The sequence below is a fragment of the Dermochelys coriacea genome, chromosome 3, assembly GCF_009764565.3.
Source record: "Dermochelys coriacea isolate rDerCor1 chromosome 3, rDerCor1.pri.v4, whole genome shotgun sequence".
Classification (NCBI taxonomy): Eukaryota; Metazoa; Chordata; order Testudines; family Dermochelyidae; genus Dermochelys; species Dermochelys coriacea.
In genome coordinates this window covers 137,669,801-137,685,852 of record NC_050070.1, presented here as the reverse complement: position 1 = coordinate 137,685,852, position 16,052 = coordinate 137,669,801, and the positions used below count along the sequence as shown (strand labels likewise).

Here is a 16,052-nt window from a genome sequence, read left to right as displayed (position 1 = left end):
ATAATAAAAGTGACAACTGGGGATGTCTAAGTACCTTTAATTTCTATATACAAAACCTCTGGCAAGAAATAAAATTCAATGTGTGGATCATTTCAATGGGACGAACCTTAGTTACATAAAATAAATTTGAGAGAGAATCTCTTTTTAAAATGCCATACACAAGTCTCAGGATAATGTCTCCTTCAGCTATCAAGATAATCAACAAGGGAAACAAATTCTCCTCCAGATATATGTACTGGGCTCACACTGAAGTAGATGGAAGTTCAACATGCAACATAGGAAGGCAGAATTTGGCTATTAGTTCCCCACCTTTTTACAGCCCTTAACAGGCAAGTTTTCTGCATCTTGCTCTGTTGGCCAAAAATCACTCACATTCTATTAACGAAATGTCCAGAAATAATTTGATTATTTTTGTCTTTATTTTGCTCTTTAAAAAATAAATTAAAAACTCTTCAGAGGAGCCAAGCAAATGTTGTTTTGTAATGCAGGTCTAATAGGCTACTCAAAAATCTTCAACTTACCAACTAAGGACCAAATGTTCACAAAAGTGTCCTCTGAAATTGTGCCTGCAACAATGCAAGAAAACAGTATATGCACATGCAAACAGCGTAACTGAGCAGTTAACCACCCTGTTTGAGTGTGCAAATGCACATTTTGTTCTTGAACATATGCATCTAAATTTCTGCAGGTTCAGTTTTAGAGATTATTTTTGGAAATTTGGTAGTAACTATTAAATATGTAAAATGACTCTGTTTTTTCCATTTTTAAATTTGTATTAATTTTTTTAAATAGGAAGGCAGTTCCGTGTTAGGTTGGGAAAACATAACCATTGTGCCTCTAATCCTGAGCTGTTCTGGAAACTAATATGTATCATAGAAGCATAGAATATTAGAGTTGGAAGAGACCTCAGGAGGTCATCTAGTCCAACCCCCTGCTCAAAGCAGGGCCAACCCCAACTAAATCAAGTCAATTAAGTCAGAGCAGCCCCTGTGTTGGGAGAATTCTCTGACAGCTTTATCCATGCCCTTTAAGGAACCTTTACTTCTCTGGAGCAGGGGAACAGAATGTGCCCTCATATCCTCCAAGGATTACTTTTGCCTAAGCTTTCCCACTGAGATCTGGAAGTGATGGGAGCAGCAATTTCAGACTTGGATTCATGTCCCTCATGACCGGTGAAAGCCAAAAACAAATACTGATTTAAATTTTTAACATATTTCTAAGAAATGTTTCTTGCTAGATGTACTTGATTCTCAGATTTCCTCTCATTGCTCTGACAAAACCAGAGTTTCTTGCCTTTCAGGACACAAGGTACAGCCACTCTGTTTACATAAGCTATTCCAAAGGACCACAATACTGATGATCTCAAAAGAGCTGGATCCTAAGCCTAGAGTCTCACTGAATTATAAGATGTTATTAAACAATATAAGTTTCAGTATACATGCCCAGCAACTGGGTGATGTGCACATTGTGAAATCTAATAGCTGAGTGGTGCCATCTTTTACTCTTCTTCCCTTTTCTCCTCTTCCTAGATTCAACTGATTTATTTTACAAAGTTCCAGAGTAGCAGCCGTGTTAGTCTGTATTCGCAAAAAGAAAAGGAGTACTTGTGGCCCCTTAGAGACTAACAAATTTATTAGAGCATAAGCTTTCGTGAGCTACAGCTCACTTCATCGGATTTTTTTCCTCCAAATGCATCCGATGAAGTGAGCTGTAGCTAACGAAAGCTTATGCTCTAATAAATTTGTTAGTCTCTAAGGTGCCACAAGTACTCCTTTTCATTTTACAAAGTGGAACTGTGTTTTTGATCATCCATTTGAGCCCTGACCCTATCCATATTAATAGCACTAACATATAACATGCATGGTGAAGACCATTTTGCATTCAGTCCAGTGAGGCACTTTGACTAGAAGCACTTTTTGTCAAATAGAAGAATCAAGGACTCCACATAGTTATTTCTATATCTTTATAACTGGGTAGTTATGATCTTAGAGACAAACAGCAAGGAGGATAAAAAAAAATCTTACTAATGAAAAATAAATACCAAGGGAGCAAATGCATGAGGTCTGCAGGCCAATATTACACTGGGGTGCAGACAGCCATGTACTAAGGCCTGAACATCATTACTGTAGGTTTTATATTCTGATCTGTGTGCTGCTCACACAGAGGCCCCAATATAGATTATTCATGCCAAAAAGCAAGAGTAAACTGCACAGAACATGGACTGACCGTGTCCCTTGACTTGAAGCCCTGTCAAAGAATGACCCTTCTGAGGTTCTGATTGAGAAGGAATTGCAGAAAGTTGAACATCATGCACACTGGACTGTCACTATTTTTGCAGACTCACAGAACATGGAATCAGTGGACGGCATTCAACATTGGGATCCTAAATCAGACAACTGTATTCCTGAAGCCTTAACATTTTATCCTATCCTCCAGGAAAGGAGTGTGGGTGTTTTAGAATTTATTGTTTCCTTGCTTTTGTGGGTTTGTGTCATGCATGCTGTATGTGTATCAACTGCACCTGCTTCCACACAATGTTTTTTGGGTATTAGTTTCCTAGGCTTTTTTAATGCTTCATTTAGTGGCGTTTAGACAAAAGTGTGCAGACTTGTGGGAGGAAGAAATGCAGCTGATCATGGAGTATATTTTATCTGTCAGCACCTATGAATAAACCTTCATGTATCAGCAGCTGCACAAAAAACTCCCTCTTTTGTAAGATAAAATCTGACCGAAAAACATAACTCCCGATGGAGCAGAATGTATGTGCTCTCAGTCCCATCATGTGGCTGGAGTCTTGTGCCTGCTGCCAGGAGCCCAACCATCAGTCATGTGCATTCCTAGTCCCAATCAACCATCGGGTTTGTATGCACTGTGCATAAACTTGAAGTTATACAGAAATCAGCAATTAAAAATGGCCCTAAATCCAAAATCAAATTACCTCTTGCTCTAGATCTATCCTGGACACACCAATCTAGCAAGTTTTTTGTAGATAATGGTTTTTTTTTTAACAGATGTCAGTCAACAATGAAAAGTAAGACTGCCAAGCAAAAACTTCAGCTGGAGCTGAAATTCAAAGGCTTCTGTTAAAAATATATGAAGAGAAACCATACAAAGCTTATGTAGGAAATTCAATGAGCATAAAAACTAACTCTATGTGAAGTTGCATACCACCTGGCTACATACTTTTTGAGAAAAACGGAAATAAATGCCCTGTTTTAAGCCCATTTTAGATTGCAACCCTAACTATAGAATTTCTACCTGGTGCCCTGTAATGAAAGCTGAAGATAATAACAACCAACCCATTTTCATTGAACATGTTACAAATATTTTTGATTAAATGACCAATAGTCATTTAATCTACAATTCTATATTTAGATTTTTCAATTAGTGGAGAATTTGGAAAGAGTGTCAATCCACTCCAAAGAATTTAAATTGCAGAAAAGGTAACACACTTGATATTAGGCTGTGAACACTGGAACGACGACTTTGTTGGATGAATCCTGGATTAAGATGATGCCACACAAAGTTGGCTTGTTAAAAGAAAGCAAAAGTACGATCGTATTCCCTTCCAATCTGAAGAATAACAGTTTCAACTATAGAAATTAAAGAGTGATAACTGGAAAAGATGGAAACTGACATTTCTTGGAATAAGGCCAGCAATCATTTTTTTAAAAAGTACCATTGGCAAGAATATTAAGATAATAAGAAAAAAATAAAAAACAAGTCAAAGGTCATTCCATTTTCCCTAGAAGGGAAAAATGTTTTTCTATTTAATGGGGTCAAAAAGTTTCATATTAATCAATCCTTGAAGTTTTAAGATGAATACATTTTTGTTCAAATGAAGGGTGCTGTGAAGATAAGTTATGCGAAAGCTGAAAATAGTTAGAAATATTTTAAAGACCCTTTATATGAACTTATCCAAGATGTTGGATCTAAAAGCTAAAAGTCACAAAATTAGACCAAGACAAATACACACACTTTTTTTTTTTTACCTTGCTGCGTTGTGATCCTGTGACCTTAAGGAAGGGTGAGGACAAGAAGTGAAATAGCAATAAGAAAAAATATCCAGAAATATTTTGAAGATAAGTGATTGATCAAACACGTATGCAGATCTCCTGTCTCTCATTTCTGTGCTTTAGTCATAAGACCGGGTGCTCCCTCATATAGTAATCACTATTACAAAGTCAACATTAATCTACAGTAAATGTAGAGTAGTGTCTGAGTTACTGCAGTTATTTCCTATTATAAACATCGGAAATAACGTGCTAACTGTGGATAAATATTGACCTTTTCTTAACAGTCATTGCTCTATAAACAGAGATGCAAATAATTTATTAATTACTGCTACTATATATATATATATATATATATATATATGATATTATTGCAATAAACACTACTCTTTCAATATTTCTTACCCATCCAAACTCAGTCACCATTGAAAATCTTGTCAGACTGTCCTCATCAGAGTTTCAGAATGATTTGTGGTTCAGGATAGCAATTGAACCGTTACGTTTGTCCAAATAGACTCTTTTAATGTTCACTCATGCACACACACTTTATTTTATAAATATATATGTGTGCATGTATATATATAATTATGTAACACTATCTTTTCTCTCTCTGTTTTACTACTATGAATCTGATTACTCATATTTTTTAATCCATCTTGTGACATGCAGTTCATTTACATAATAAATTGCAGGAAGCCATGAAGCAAGAAACATAAATGTCAATCAGAAGCTATGGAATAATGTATAATATGAAACAAGAAACAAAAAAGAGGACATCAAACTTACTTCAAAACTCTTCACTTCTTCTTCACCATCATCATCCTCTTCATCATGACAGCTCTGAGACCATGTAAAAACAAAACATTCACAAATAAAGTTTGCTTTAAAAAAAACATGGCCACAGCTTGATATACCAAAATTCTTTCAATCTCCCTTACATTCTCTTATTAAAAGGTAAATGCAAAAGATGGGGAAAAAGTTACCTTTGCCATAATGTCAGCATATGCCATATACAAGTAATCTTCCTCCAGTTTGCTAGGGAATAGAAGGGAAGAAATGCTGTAACCATTAATGTAATACAGCATCTCCATAAACAACTGAAAACCTCAAATATTCAGAAGAGGACCAGAAAATTGAACATTTTAAAATAATTCTAGTTTCCAAGAGCACACCTTTTAAATAGGATGTCCTGAATTTTGTTTTTAGCCTCCTTTAATTTTTTTATAAGAGTATTTCTGCTCCTCTGTTAATTATATGGGTCTTTTCAGGAAGAGAATGAACTAATAAACTAATACAGGCTGAACAGTGAAATTGACTACACAAATAGAGCTGAACAAACTGAAATACTTTTTTTTCCAACTTCTTTCAGTTGTAGGATTGTGAGGAGTTACTTCTAGCTATATTGTAAATCCAGCATTTTCAGATAATATAATTTTCAAGCTGTGGGTACCTCTTTTAATGTGTAATACAGACATTACTGAGGACACCACGGGACAGATTTTCAACAGCAACCATAAATGTGACATTGACGTTTGTAGGCATATCTGTTTGTTTGCAGAAAACTCTATGTACCCGCTTCTCAGCTATGGTAAGGCCTCTCTGGCAATGTAATAAAGAATCAGGTCTCACATGTGTGGGCACATGCAAATCTGTCAGTGCTTGCTTAGCACTTTGAATATGTGACATATTGCATGGCAAACGGATGCAATTTAAAAAATGGAAGCAGCTAGAAAATTTGCAGAAATTTCACAGCCCCTCACACCAACCTTACCATTTTTCAGTTAAGGCTGTTCGACTGAAAAGCAGAATAAGCTGATGTAGCGGATCAACTCTTTTAATGCCTTCATCCTCCTCTGATGGCTCCGCTCCAGGTTTCTGTGGGGAAAGAAAATTGGAATAGAAAAAAATATGCGCATTCTAAGTTATTTGTTGTGAAATCTGTCAGACTGTGAACCTTGTATTAGATATACTATAATAATACATATCATTTGGGCTCTTTGAATGCATGAACTGAACTTGTCCTAGATAGCGAGGATTTAAAAGTCCAGCTCCATGGAGTACCTTTGGGAACAAGTAGGCTAGAATCCTGAACACACTCAAACCATGAAAGTCCACAGCCCTGGATCACCCCATTCCTCATAAAAGCTACCTCCTCCCCTTTCCTGGATACCACCCCAAACCCTACCACTGCTGTCTTCAGGATTAAGTTGGGGGGTAGCCTGAACACAGTATGGGCTACCACCCTAAGGCTGACAAGGCACTAACTATCTGCTCCTACCTTACTGTAACCGCCTACCTCAGCAGAGTGAAGAATTTTTCCTTGTTCCTACTACTTTATGGTGATTATTGTGACCTGCCAACCACACTGCTTCTTGCTCCCTAATGAGCCTGATGCATTGTGCAGTGGGGGAGGGGCTGTAACCCAAATTTGCAGGCCTCCCCATCATTTTAAGATAGGTGATTTCATATCTACCGATAACAGTGTTCAAGTTGGCAAGGGTGGATCCCTTGACTAGTCCACATTTTTGCTATTAATGTAGCTTTTTCTTCTCCTCACTTTAAAGCTCTACATTGGCCCAAGTTTTTACATGCTTAGAAAAGGGCATCTTTGCCTCGTTGGTAATTTTTTCTTTTAGGTTTACACTCCTCTAGTTAGGGCAGACTTTTCTTTTTACAATTATTAATAAAGTGGCAGTTACCAGAGCAGCCCCTGAAGGTTTGGATTTGAAAATATCTTCAAAGTATAATATTTAACCTGGTTTTATGGCCCTCCATGAATTAGTAGAAAGCCAACTTTCATTTACCAGCATAGTACTTCAGATAGTTTCAGTTTGCAAATCAGGGGTTCCCAAAACTGTACTGTGTTGACCATCAGTGTTCCAGAGAACACTTGGTGGTGGTTCAAGGAGAACTGCCTAATCACATAGTGCTGGATCCTCCTTGTTTCCACCTGCTCAAATACATTAAATTACAGATAAAAATATGCCCAATGCATAGCTGAGATTAATATTCCATGTCAACAATTGTTGCCACAGGCATGTTATTTCATCACAATAGGAGGGGGTTGGCCATATGATGATTGCAAGGAGATTAGTGTTCAAAAGATTGTCTCTCTGTTAAGTGGCACACATTATGAAAAAGTTTGGGAATCCCTGCTTTAAACATCAGGAAAGAAACCCCCAGGGAAAATACACTTGAACTTGATGGTACTCTGAGATATACAACTCCCATTGAAGTCAAAGAGAGGTGAGTAGCACACTGGGGCAGAACAGAGCAAATTCTATTTTATACAACTTTGATTATATATGAACACTTTCACATTTCCCTTCCTTTGGTCTTTATTATTGAGGGAATCTGTTGATAATGAATCTACTCCTGAGATTTATAAGAATTTATGTAATTCTTTTTTGAACCCCATTATACTTTTCAGAGTAGCAGCCGTGTTAGTCTGTATTTGCAAAAAGAAAAGGAGTACTTGTGGCACCTTAGAGACTAACAAATTTATTAGAGCATAAGCTTTCGTGAGCTACAGCTCACTTCATCGGATGCATTTGGTGGAAAAAACAGAGGAGAGATTTATATACACACACACAGAGAACATGAAACAATGGGTTTATCATACACACTGTAAGGAGAGTGATCACTTAAGATAAGCCATCACCTGCAGCAGGGGGGGGGAAAAGGAGGAAAACCTTTCATGGTGACAAGCAAGGTAGGCTAATTCCAGCAGTTAACAAGAATATCAGAGGAACAGTGGGGGGTGGGGTGGGGGGGAGAAATACCATGGGGAAATAGTTTTACTTTATGTAATGACTCATCCATTCCCAGTCTCTATTCAAGCCTAAGTTAATTGTATCCAGTTTGCAAATTAATTCCAATTCAGCAGTCTCTCGTTGGAGTCTGTTTTTGAAGCTTTTTTGTTGAAGGATAGCCACTCTTAGGTCTGTGATCAGGTGACCAGAGAGATTGAAGTGTTCTCCAACTGGTTTTTGAATGTTATAATTCTTGACGTCTGATTTGTGTCCATTCATTCTTTTATGTAGAGACTGTCCAGTTTGGCCAATGTACATGGCAGAGGGGCATTGCTGACACATGATGGCATATATCACATTGGTAGATGCGCAGGTGAACGAGCCTCTGATAGTGTGGCTGATGTGATTAGGCCCTATGATGGTATCCCCTGAATAGATATGTGGACAGAGTTGGCAATGGGCTTTGTTGCAAGGATAGGTTCCTGGGTTAGTGGTTATGTTGTGTGGTGTGTGGTTGCTGGTGAGTATTTGCTTCAGATTGGGGGGCTGTCTGTAAGCAAGGACTGGCCTGTCTCCCAAGATCTGTGAGAGTGATGGGTCGTCCTTCAGGATAGGTTGTAGATCAGACGTCAAGAATTATAACATTCAAAAACCAGTTGGAGAACACTTCAATCTCTCTGGTCACTCGATTACAGACCTAAGAGTGGCTATCCTTCAACAAAAAAGCTTCAAAAACAGACTCCAACGAGAGACTGCTGAATTGGAATTAATTTGCAAACTGGATACAATTAACTTAGGCTTGAATAGAGACTGGGAATGGATGAGTCATTACACAAAGTAACTATTTCCCCATGGTATTTCTCCCTCCCACCCCACCCCCCACTGTTCCTCTGATATTCTTGTTAACTGCTGGAATTAGCCTACCTTGCTTGTCACCATGAAAGGTTTTCCTCCTTTTCCCCCCCCTGCTGCAGGTGATGGCTTATCTTAAGTGATCACTCTCCTTACAGTGTGTATGATAAACCCATTGTTTCATGTTCTCTGTGTGTGTGTATATAAATCTCTCCTCTCTTTTTTCCACCAAATGCATCCGATGAAGTGAGCTGTAGCTCACGAAAGCTTATACTCTAATAAATTTGTTAGTCTCTAAGGTGCCACAAGTACTTCTTTTCTTTTTGCATTATACTTTTGGCTTTTACAACATCCCCAGAAATGAGTTCCACATGTTGACTGTACACTGTGTGAAGAAGCGACTTCTTTTTGCTTGTTTTAAACCTGCTACTTATTAATTTCATTGGGTTATCCTGGTTCTTGTGTTATGTGAAGGGGTAAATAACACTTCCTTATTCACTTTCTCCACACCATTCAGGATTTTATAGACCTCTATCATATCCACCCTTAATTGTGTCTCTTTTCAAGCTGAAAAGTCCCAATCTGTTTACTTTCTCCTCACACGGAAGCAGTTTCATATCCTTAAACGTTTTTATTGCCCTTTTCTGTACCTTTTCCAATTCTAGTATCTTTTTCTGAGATGGGGCAACCAGAACTGCACACATATGTAAGGTGTAGATTTATATAATGGCATTATGATATCCTATGATTATGATATTTTCTGTCTTATTATCTCTTTCCTAATGGTTTCAAATCCTTGTTCCTTAGATGAATGTATAATCCTCTCTTTCTGACTGTGAAGCATGAATTCAGTTGGGGAATAAGGAACAGTAACCATTCTTATTTTTAAAACAAACACTGATCCAGTTTTAAAATGTCTTTAGTCACAAAGTGTAAGGAAGAGACACATAGAACACACAAGATACATAAGGAATTTAAACGTAATTAGAAAGTATTTCATAGTTACTCACAAGGAATCAGTTGTTCACTTTTGACTTTTCAAAGAAAATGGGGACTTTCCCATACTTACAAATTAAAGCTGAAATTCACCTATGCAGAATTTCAGCAAAAGGCTTAAGGATCACTTAAGACCTCAAAATAGGTGCTGATCCTACACACAAAGGTGAATTTCACTCATAGAGAGATTTTTCTCACATAATAATACAGTGAGTTACTAGTAGCTATATTTTCTATAACTTTATTAAAAAGATGAACACGCAGTATAAGTCTTCACTTCACCGAATAGTTTTTAAAGAGAGAGTACATTTTGTAAACTCCCACAGATAATTCTATTTTTCTAAAAGGAAAAGAGATGTAAGATCTAAACTGCTTTGTGAATTTGTTCCTGAAGATCTTACTCAGGCAAAATACCAAAGACTTTCCATTATAAGGACAAAGGAAATCACCCTGTCAGGAAAAGGCAGCTAAGCCTGAAAAAGGACACCATATTAAATTCACAAACAACAATTGTCAATTTTCACTCCAAGAAACTCAAAATACTTATGCACATTCATAAATGTATCCTCACTGCTTCTTTGTCATCCTCATTATTCGTTTTACGGATGAGGAAATTGAAATATTAAAAGATCATGGGTCAGATTATCTGATCTGCTCCAGTCTCTTCGCAGAGGAGCTGGAAAGCCAGTTTTGATGGCTAGCTGTGGATTCCATACTCATATGGCACAGAGATGGCTTCTAGGCTATCCACTTCTAGCCCTTCTGGTATAGAGGTTGCGGCTAGCGTGCTGCTGCATTCCTGCTATCCCTAGCTAGTTTATCAGTCCTTTGGGCAATAGCTAGCAGGTATAGTTTAGAGCAGACCTAATATTGCTCTAAATTGTGTGAGTGATTGGATTTGTATTGAACTGGGTCAATTATCAGTGAGCTACAAATGGCTCATTCACCCTCCCTCTCTCCATTCAGCTGTACCAAGTACTTACTGGATGTGGGTTTGGCTCCTACCTCATCAAATATGGCAATGCCTGTTTCATAATGCCTTTAAATTAGCCCATTTTCAGTGAAATAAGTCACTATTATTATTATTCAGGACCAGGAGTGTGCACAAACTTTTAACAATACAAATCAGTGCTTACAATAGAAAATTATGTCTGAATAATGCAAATTATAACTGCAATCATATTTGATCATCATAGTGGCTCTTTATTCTCTTTAATTAAATGACAACTTTCTATAACCCATGTTTTCATCATCCAAAATACCTGCCTAAAGTTATAAAAATTGATCAAGCTAAAGAATGGAAATTGTGTTAATTTTTTAATCCACGACATTGGATTTCAAAGGCCTACTACAAATTAAATGTAGGATCAAATTTGCCAATGACTGTGTTAAGTGGAATTCATTGCATTATTATACTGTAGCATGGCAACAAGAACAAATGGATTTTCTGGTGTTTCTGGAATGCAAGGGTTCTTAATTTTCAATGTATTAATTAATAAAGTTTTGATTTATATTTATTTAAATCTAAAATTCACTACCTGTACAAACTTAACAAAAGTGGGTAAAACAAATGCTCTAGGCATTATTTTGGGGAAACTCTATGGCCTGTGTAATATAGGAGGTCAGACTAGCTGTTCACAGTGGTCCCTTCTGGCCTTGGAATGTATGAATCTATGAAAAAATTAATTGGGAACATTTTTAATTATAGTGGTTCTAAATATGGAAGTGCCACACAATATAAGTTGAGTTACACTAACATTAATTGATTCAGTATCATTCCTGTTAAATAACTGCACTCAGTAATAGTTCCTCAACATAGTTTATTGCCAGAATTCATATTATATCAAGTGTATCCATATGAACTCAGGTGCATATATAATCTGTGTCTTTTTATTAAATATAGGAACAGTGTTTTTTGTAACAGTAAATTAAAAAAAGGAAGGCATGGTATGCCATCTGATTTAATTTCAGATAAACTCCCATTTGTAGTAGAGCACCACAGTCAAAATGTTGAAAAATAGATTCAAAATCTCAATTTATTTTTGTGATACGTTTCAATAAAAGTAAACTTTTCCTTGCTACAGCGTGACCCTGGTGAGAGACTTCAGGCTGAAACCAACATTGTCCCTCTCTTTGTAAAGGGAGCGGCACCCTGAAATGTATTGATGCTGATATCATTACCTCATACATTAAAATGTGACAATTTTGAAATATTCCCAAGAGGAGAAAATACAGCTGTGGTCAAATTGCTAGTGTCATCCTTTCAATATTTCAATGTAGGGCTGTGCTTTTCTTTTGGGTTTAGCAGTTGTGGCAACTCTGTCAGAATGGAATAATCACACTTTGAACAGCAAAATGTTGGCCCATCCGTGGAATTTTGAGAAGCCAGGAAATAAGGGGCAGGAAAAGGTGATTTCCATTTCTATTATTGGAGGAAATAAAGTAGAAATAATGATTTCCTTTCATGAGAAATTTTCCAGATTATTTTGGTTTTTATAACAAGTGTCTGACACCCTTGGCTGGCCTTCTGCATGTGAACAGGGTGCCTGAGCCTGCAAGGAGCTTCTAAGATTGGGAGACTGTATTGTAATCTACGGTGCTAACTTCAGCAGTTCCTTCCTCCTCCTACACCAGCCAGCAGAATGGAGCTGGCATGGATGGAATGCATGCTGCCCTCTATTAAAGGGCACTGCAGAAGCCAATCTGCTTTGTGTTCCCCCAAAGGCATACTGGTGTGAGACTTCTAGCCATCTGCTGGCACAGAGTTTATTTTGATCTTCCCAGAACATACATACATATCATGCTGAGATGAGGAGGAAAGGTGGCTATAGTGAAGAGAGAGCCTTTCATGTTATTTTAAGTTAGTTACTGTATCAGATGTTTGCATACACACCCACACACTGCTGCCACAAAACTGTCACTTCTTGCAATTTTGGGGAATGTCTCTGGGGTCACAAAGTAGTTCTGACAGCAAGGGTCAGTGTAAAGACTTTCTATTATATATTTTGGTTAATTCATCTATGAACATTTTGTGTTTTCTTTTTCCAAGCCCTTACAATTATTTTTTCTTTCCCCTTCTTTTCTCCAGGCCATCTTGCCCTACTTTTTTAATTTTTGAAAATACACGGGGGTGGATAGCATAGAAATAAACTCGTACATGAAATAAATATCACCAGGGAGTGTCTATTTCCACTTGGTCAGTGTATGAATGATGCAGCAAGAGCACCCTCCCCCACCCAGGAAGATGTGCTTCTGTGCTCTCTCCTGGATGCAAGGTTAGTTGCAGATAAGTGGATTTGAGTTTTAAAGATTATGCAGGAAAAGTGGATGTCAGGGCACAGCATGTTCAGTAGTTCAGAAGTTGAGCAGTCTGCAATTAGGCTGTGTGTATTGCGAAAAACAACTACAATGATTTATCCATTGTTTACTTCCAAAGATCAGGAACAATTCTTTAAGTGTTCTTTTTAGAGGTTTCCATTTGTAAGCATTTTCAAGAGGCACTACCTGTTATTAAATGCATTACCCTCTTTGTGTGTGTGAATTTATTAAAAGTTATATCTGCAATAAAAAGATTTTTTTCAAACTCTTCTGTGCTCTCATCTGTCTAGGGAATATAACTAACAGCATGAGGACTAAATAGACAGTGAAGTCACGTAACACTATACACACAAGGGAGAAAAGGCCCAACATTATCCATAGGTGGAGGAAGCAAGGACCAGTTATGCATGGAGAAGGGTCTAATTATGTTCTAATCACTCTAACATCTTCTACTCTTTAGTTTATGACAGGTTTCAGAGTAGCAGCCATGTTAGTCTGTATCCGCAAAAAGAAAAGGAGGACTTGTGGCACCTTAGAGACTAACAAATTTATTGGAGCATAAGCTTTTGTGAGCTACAATTCACTTCATTGGATGCATTAGTGAGTTGTAGCTCATGAAAGCTTATGCTCCAATAAATTAGTTAGTCTCTAAGGTGCCACAAGTCCTCCTTTTCTTTAGTTTATGTCATTTTCCAACTTCTCATAACCACAATAGATCCTACCAATAAAAAAATAGGGAAAGAGAAATGCCAGACATTAAAGTGTTAAATTTGTGATATTTGAGCACAGGAGGTTATATAAGTGTTTAGATTCTGAATAGACTGGCTGTCTAATCCTCACAAAATCATAGTTAATCACGTAATAAATTAAGGCTTTTTTGGGGTTAATATTTTATTATATGCTTCTATTCATTTCTCTTTTTAACAATACTTCTACAATATTCTGTTTCTCAAATTCTGGATAATCTTCAGAAATCTTCAGAATTGCTCAAAGCTCTTAAAGACAATATCTACAAAAATCATTGTTAAAATATGTTTTTCAACTGTATGTTATCTTATGACTATATTACAAAAATTGGAGAAATTTAATTTGTTGTTATAAAGTTGCTGAAAGCTAGATTCTGAACTGATTATTTTTAAATAGCCTGTTGTAAACAATTATTGTAGACAAGCAAGAACATAGTTAAATATTTTCTCATTTTTATAACCACTGTCCAGTGAATTCGAATTCTAATCTAATCAGGAACATTTTATTTTACGCTGACAATGTAATGCATTGCACAAAAAGGGATCTACAGAAAACTGACTTCAACAAAACTAACTAATTTTTAAAACTTAGGCAAAAAAACATTATCCTGCCTACAACTAGTAGAAATCTCATTGACATTTTGGCAATTTGCTGATCGTATTCCCTCTTCTGTTTCAATCTTTGTCTGCTTTCAAAACAGTTCACAGTCTTTCTCAGCATAAACTCAAAACAATTAAAATTAAATTAAACATTTTATTTCTTAATAATAGCAGCTCAGTTTTCCTCCCTTATCTTTGTGTATAGAGGTTATACACAAATACAAAATGTTAAGACTCATACCTGACTTCAGTGTGCACTGCATTGGGCCCGCAGTGTGAAAGGAGGGGCTGAGCCATCTCCTCCGGACTGGTGCTCTTCACCCAGGCCCTACAGAGTGGGAGGAGGCTCAGCAGTGGACAAGAACACAGAGCCTATTTGCTGATGGCTCCTAGGATCTGACGGGTTTGGAGTAGGAACCATGTCCTTTTCTGCAGGGCTCAAGCTCTCCCTCCCTAGTAGATTTCCTTCCTCTAAGCAACTTCTGTGGGTGCTCCTAAGGGAAGGTCTGGTCGGGGCCAATACTAATATCCTGGTTTTATATTTTGTTCTTTTTCCTTAAATTCCGGTCGGTTCATTATACATGATTATCAATAAATATAATCTACAATCCCATTATCCCTGCACCCAGAACATACTGCTAAATCTTCTATCAGTTTATCTTCAAAGTAATGCTCTTCTGTTTCAATCCAAGACTTTTCATAACCTTGAAGAAAGAGATTGACAGCTCGATGCCTAAAAAAGAATATTTAAAACAAAACTATTAATCTATAAAAAGAAGATTTGCTCAATATAAATTCATCTTATTCAGAGAATTGTGCAACTAATACAACAACCATTTGCACAGGGGAGCAATATTTCCTGGTAAGACCTGTCAAAAATATCCATTTGTTTAATTAAGACTGCCCTAGACTTTTCACTGATGTCCCCTATTCAAAAGTGTCTGGCATTAAAAACATCTAAACAAACTAGCATCAGAATTTTAATAAATTATTCTAAGATCGAATAATTCAAGTATCTTTTGAAGCAATTAAAAACACTAATAGAGAAATACAATCCTTTCAACGATGATGATCTTATGGGATTACATTAGTGTGTTTCATCTTGACTGTAAAATTTTCATTTAACATTATACTGCTGGGACCAGCACCATGGATGACTTTTTGTTTGGACTGATGGCCAACTAATTGTATTTTAATTTTCATGATTAAACTTGCATATTCAAAATCATAAATTAATTTATTCCAAAATAAGTAAAATTAAATCAATGCAGAGTAAAGTGAATTTAGCACCATGTTTTTATTTCAGAGATACTTGCAAGATAATAAGCAAAAACAAACTTTTTGTGTTTATAATTGAATCAATGGAGTATACACAACAGAATAATCTTATGAATCCCCTCATTCATTTCAGCAATCATTTTCAAATGTTTGGGGTGAATGAAGAATGAAACAGAATTAATAAAAATATACCAGTCCAGTAGGCATATATACAGAAGCCCATTGAACCACTTTTAAAAAGTAAGAATAAATTAGTGGCAAAGGTCTCTCAGCCCCTATATCTAACAGTAGTTTCCTTTTAGAAGCAGGTACATAAGGCCAGAATCAACCCAATGTGACAGCCCAAACCATTGCCACCTTCCCTGGGGAGGAATCACAGACTCAGCCTCGGCAATTGTCATGGCTTTTGTGCTTGATGCAGAATTCCCTTTTCCTGACTGAGCTTGGCAACAGGCCAACTGATTTCTTGGAGGTGGTAGCATGCTGTACAATGGACA

At 36.9% G+C, this 16,052-nt stretch overlaps 1 protein-coding gene across 2 annotated transcripts in view; it reads right to left on the bottom strand.

Moving 5' to 3' along the window:
* RYR2 (ryanodine receptor 2) overlaps positions 1–16,052 on the bottom strand; it is a 735,866-nt gene that overhangs the window by 112,241 nt on the left and 607,573 nt on the right. For both annotated transcript variants that reach the window (XM_043511417.1, XM_038395332.2), the window contains 5 exons: positions 14,914–15,010; positions 5,785–5,888; positions 4,997–5,048; positions 4,800–4,853; positions 3,993–4,016 (listed from right to left, as the gene is read on the bottom strand). In XM_043511417.1, the coding sequence (XP_043367352.1) occupies positions 3,993–4,016; positions 4,800–4,853; positions 4,997–5,048; positions 5,785–5,888; positions 14,914–15,010 (331 nt within the window). The remainder of the gene's footprint in view (positions 1–3,992; positions 4,017–4,799; positions 4,854–4,996; positions 5,049–5,784; positions 5,889–14,913; positions 15,011–16,052) is intronic.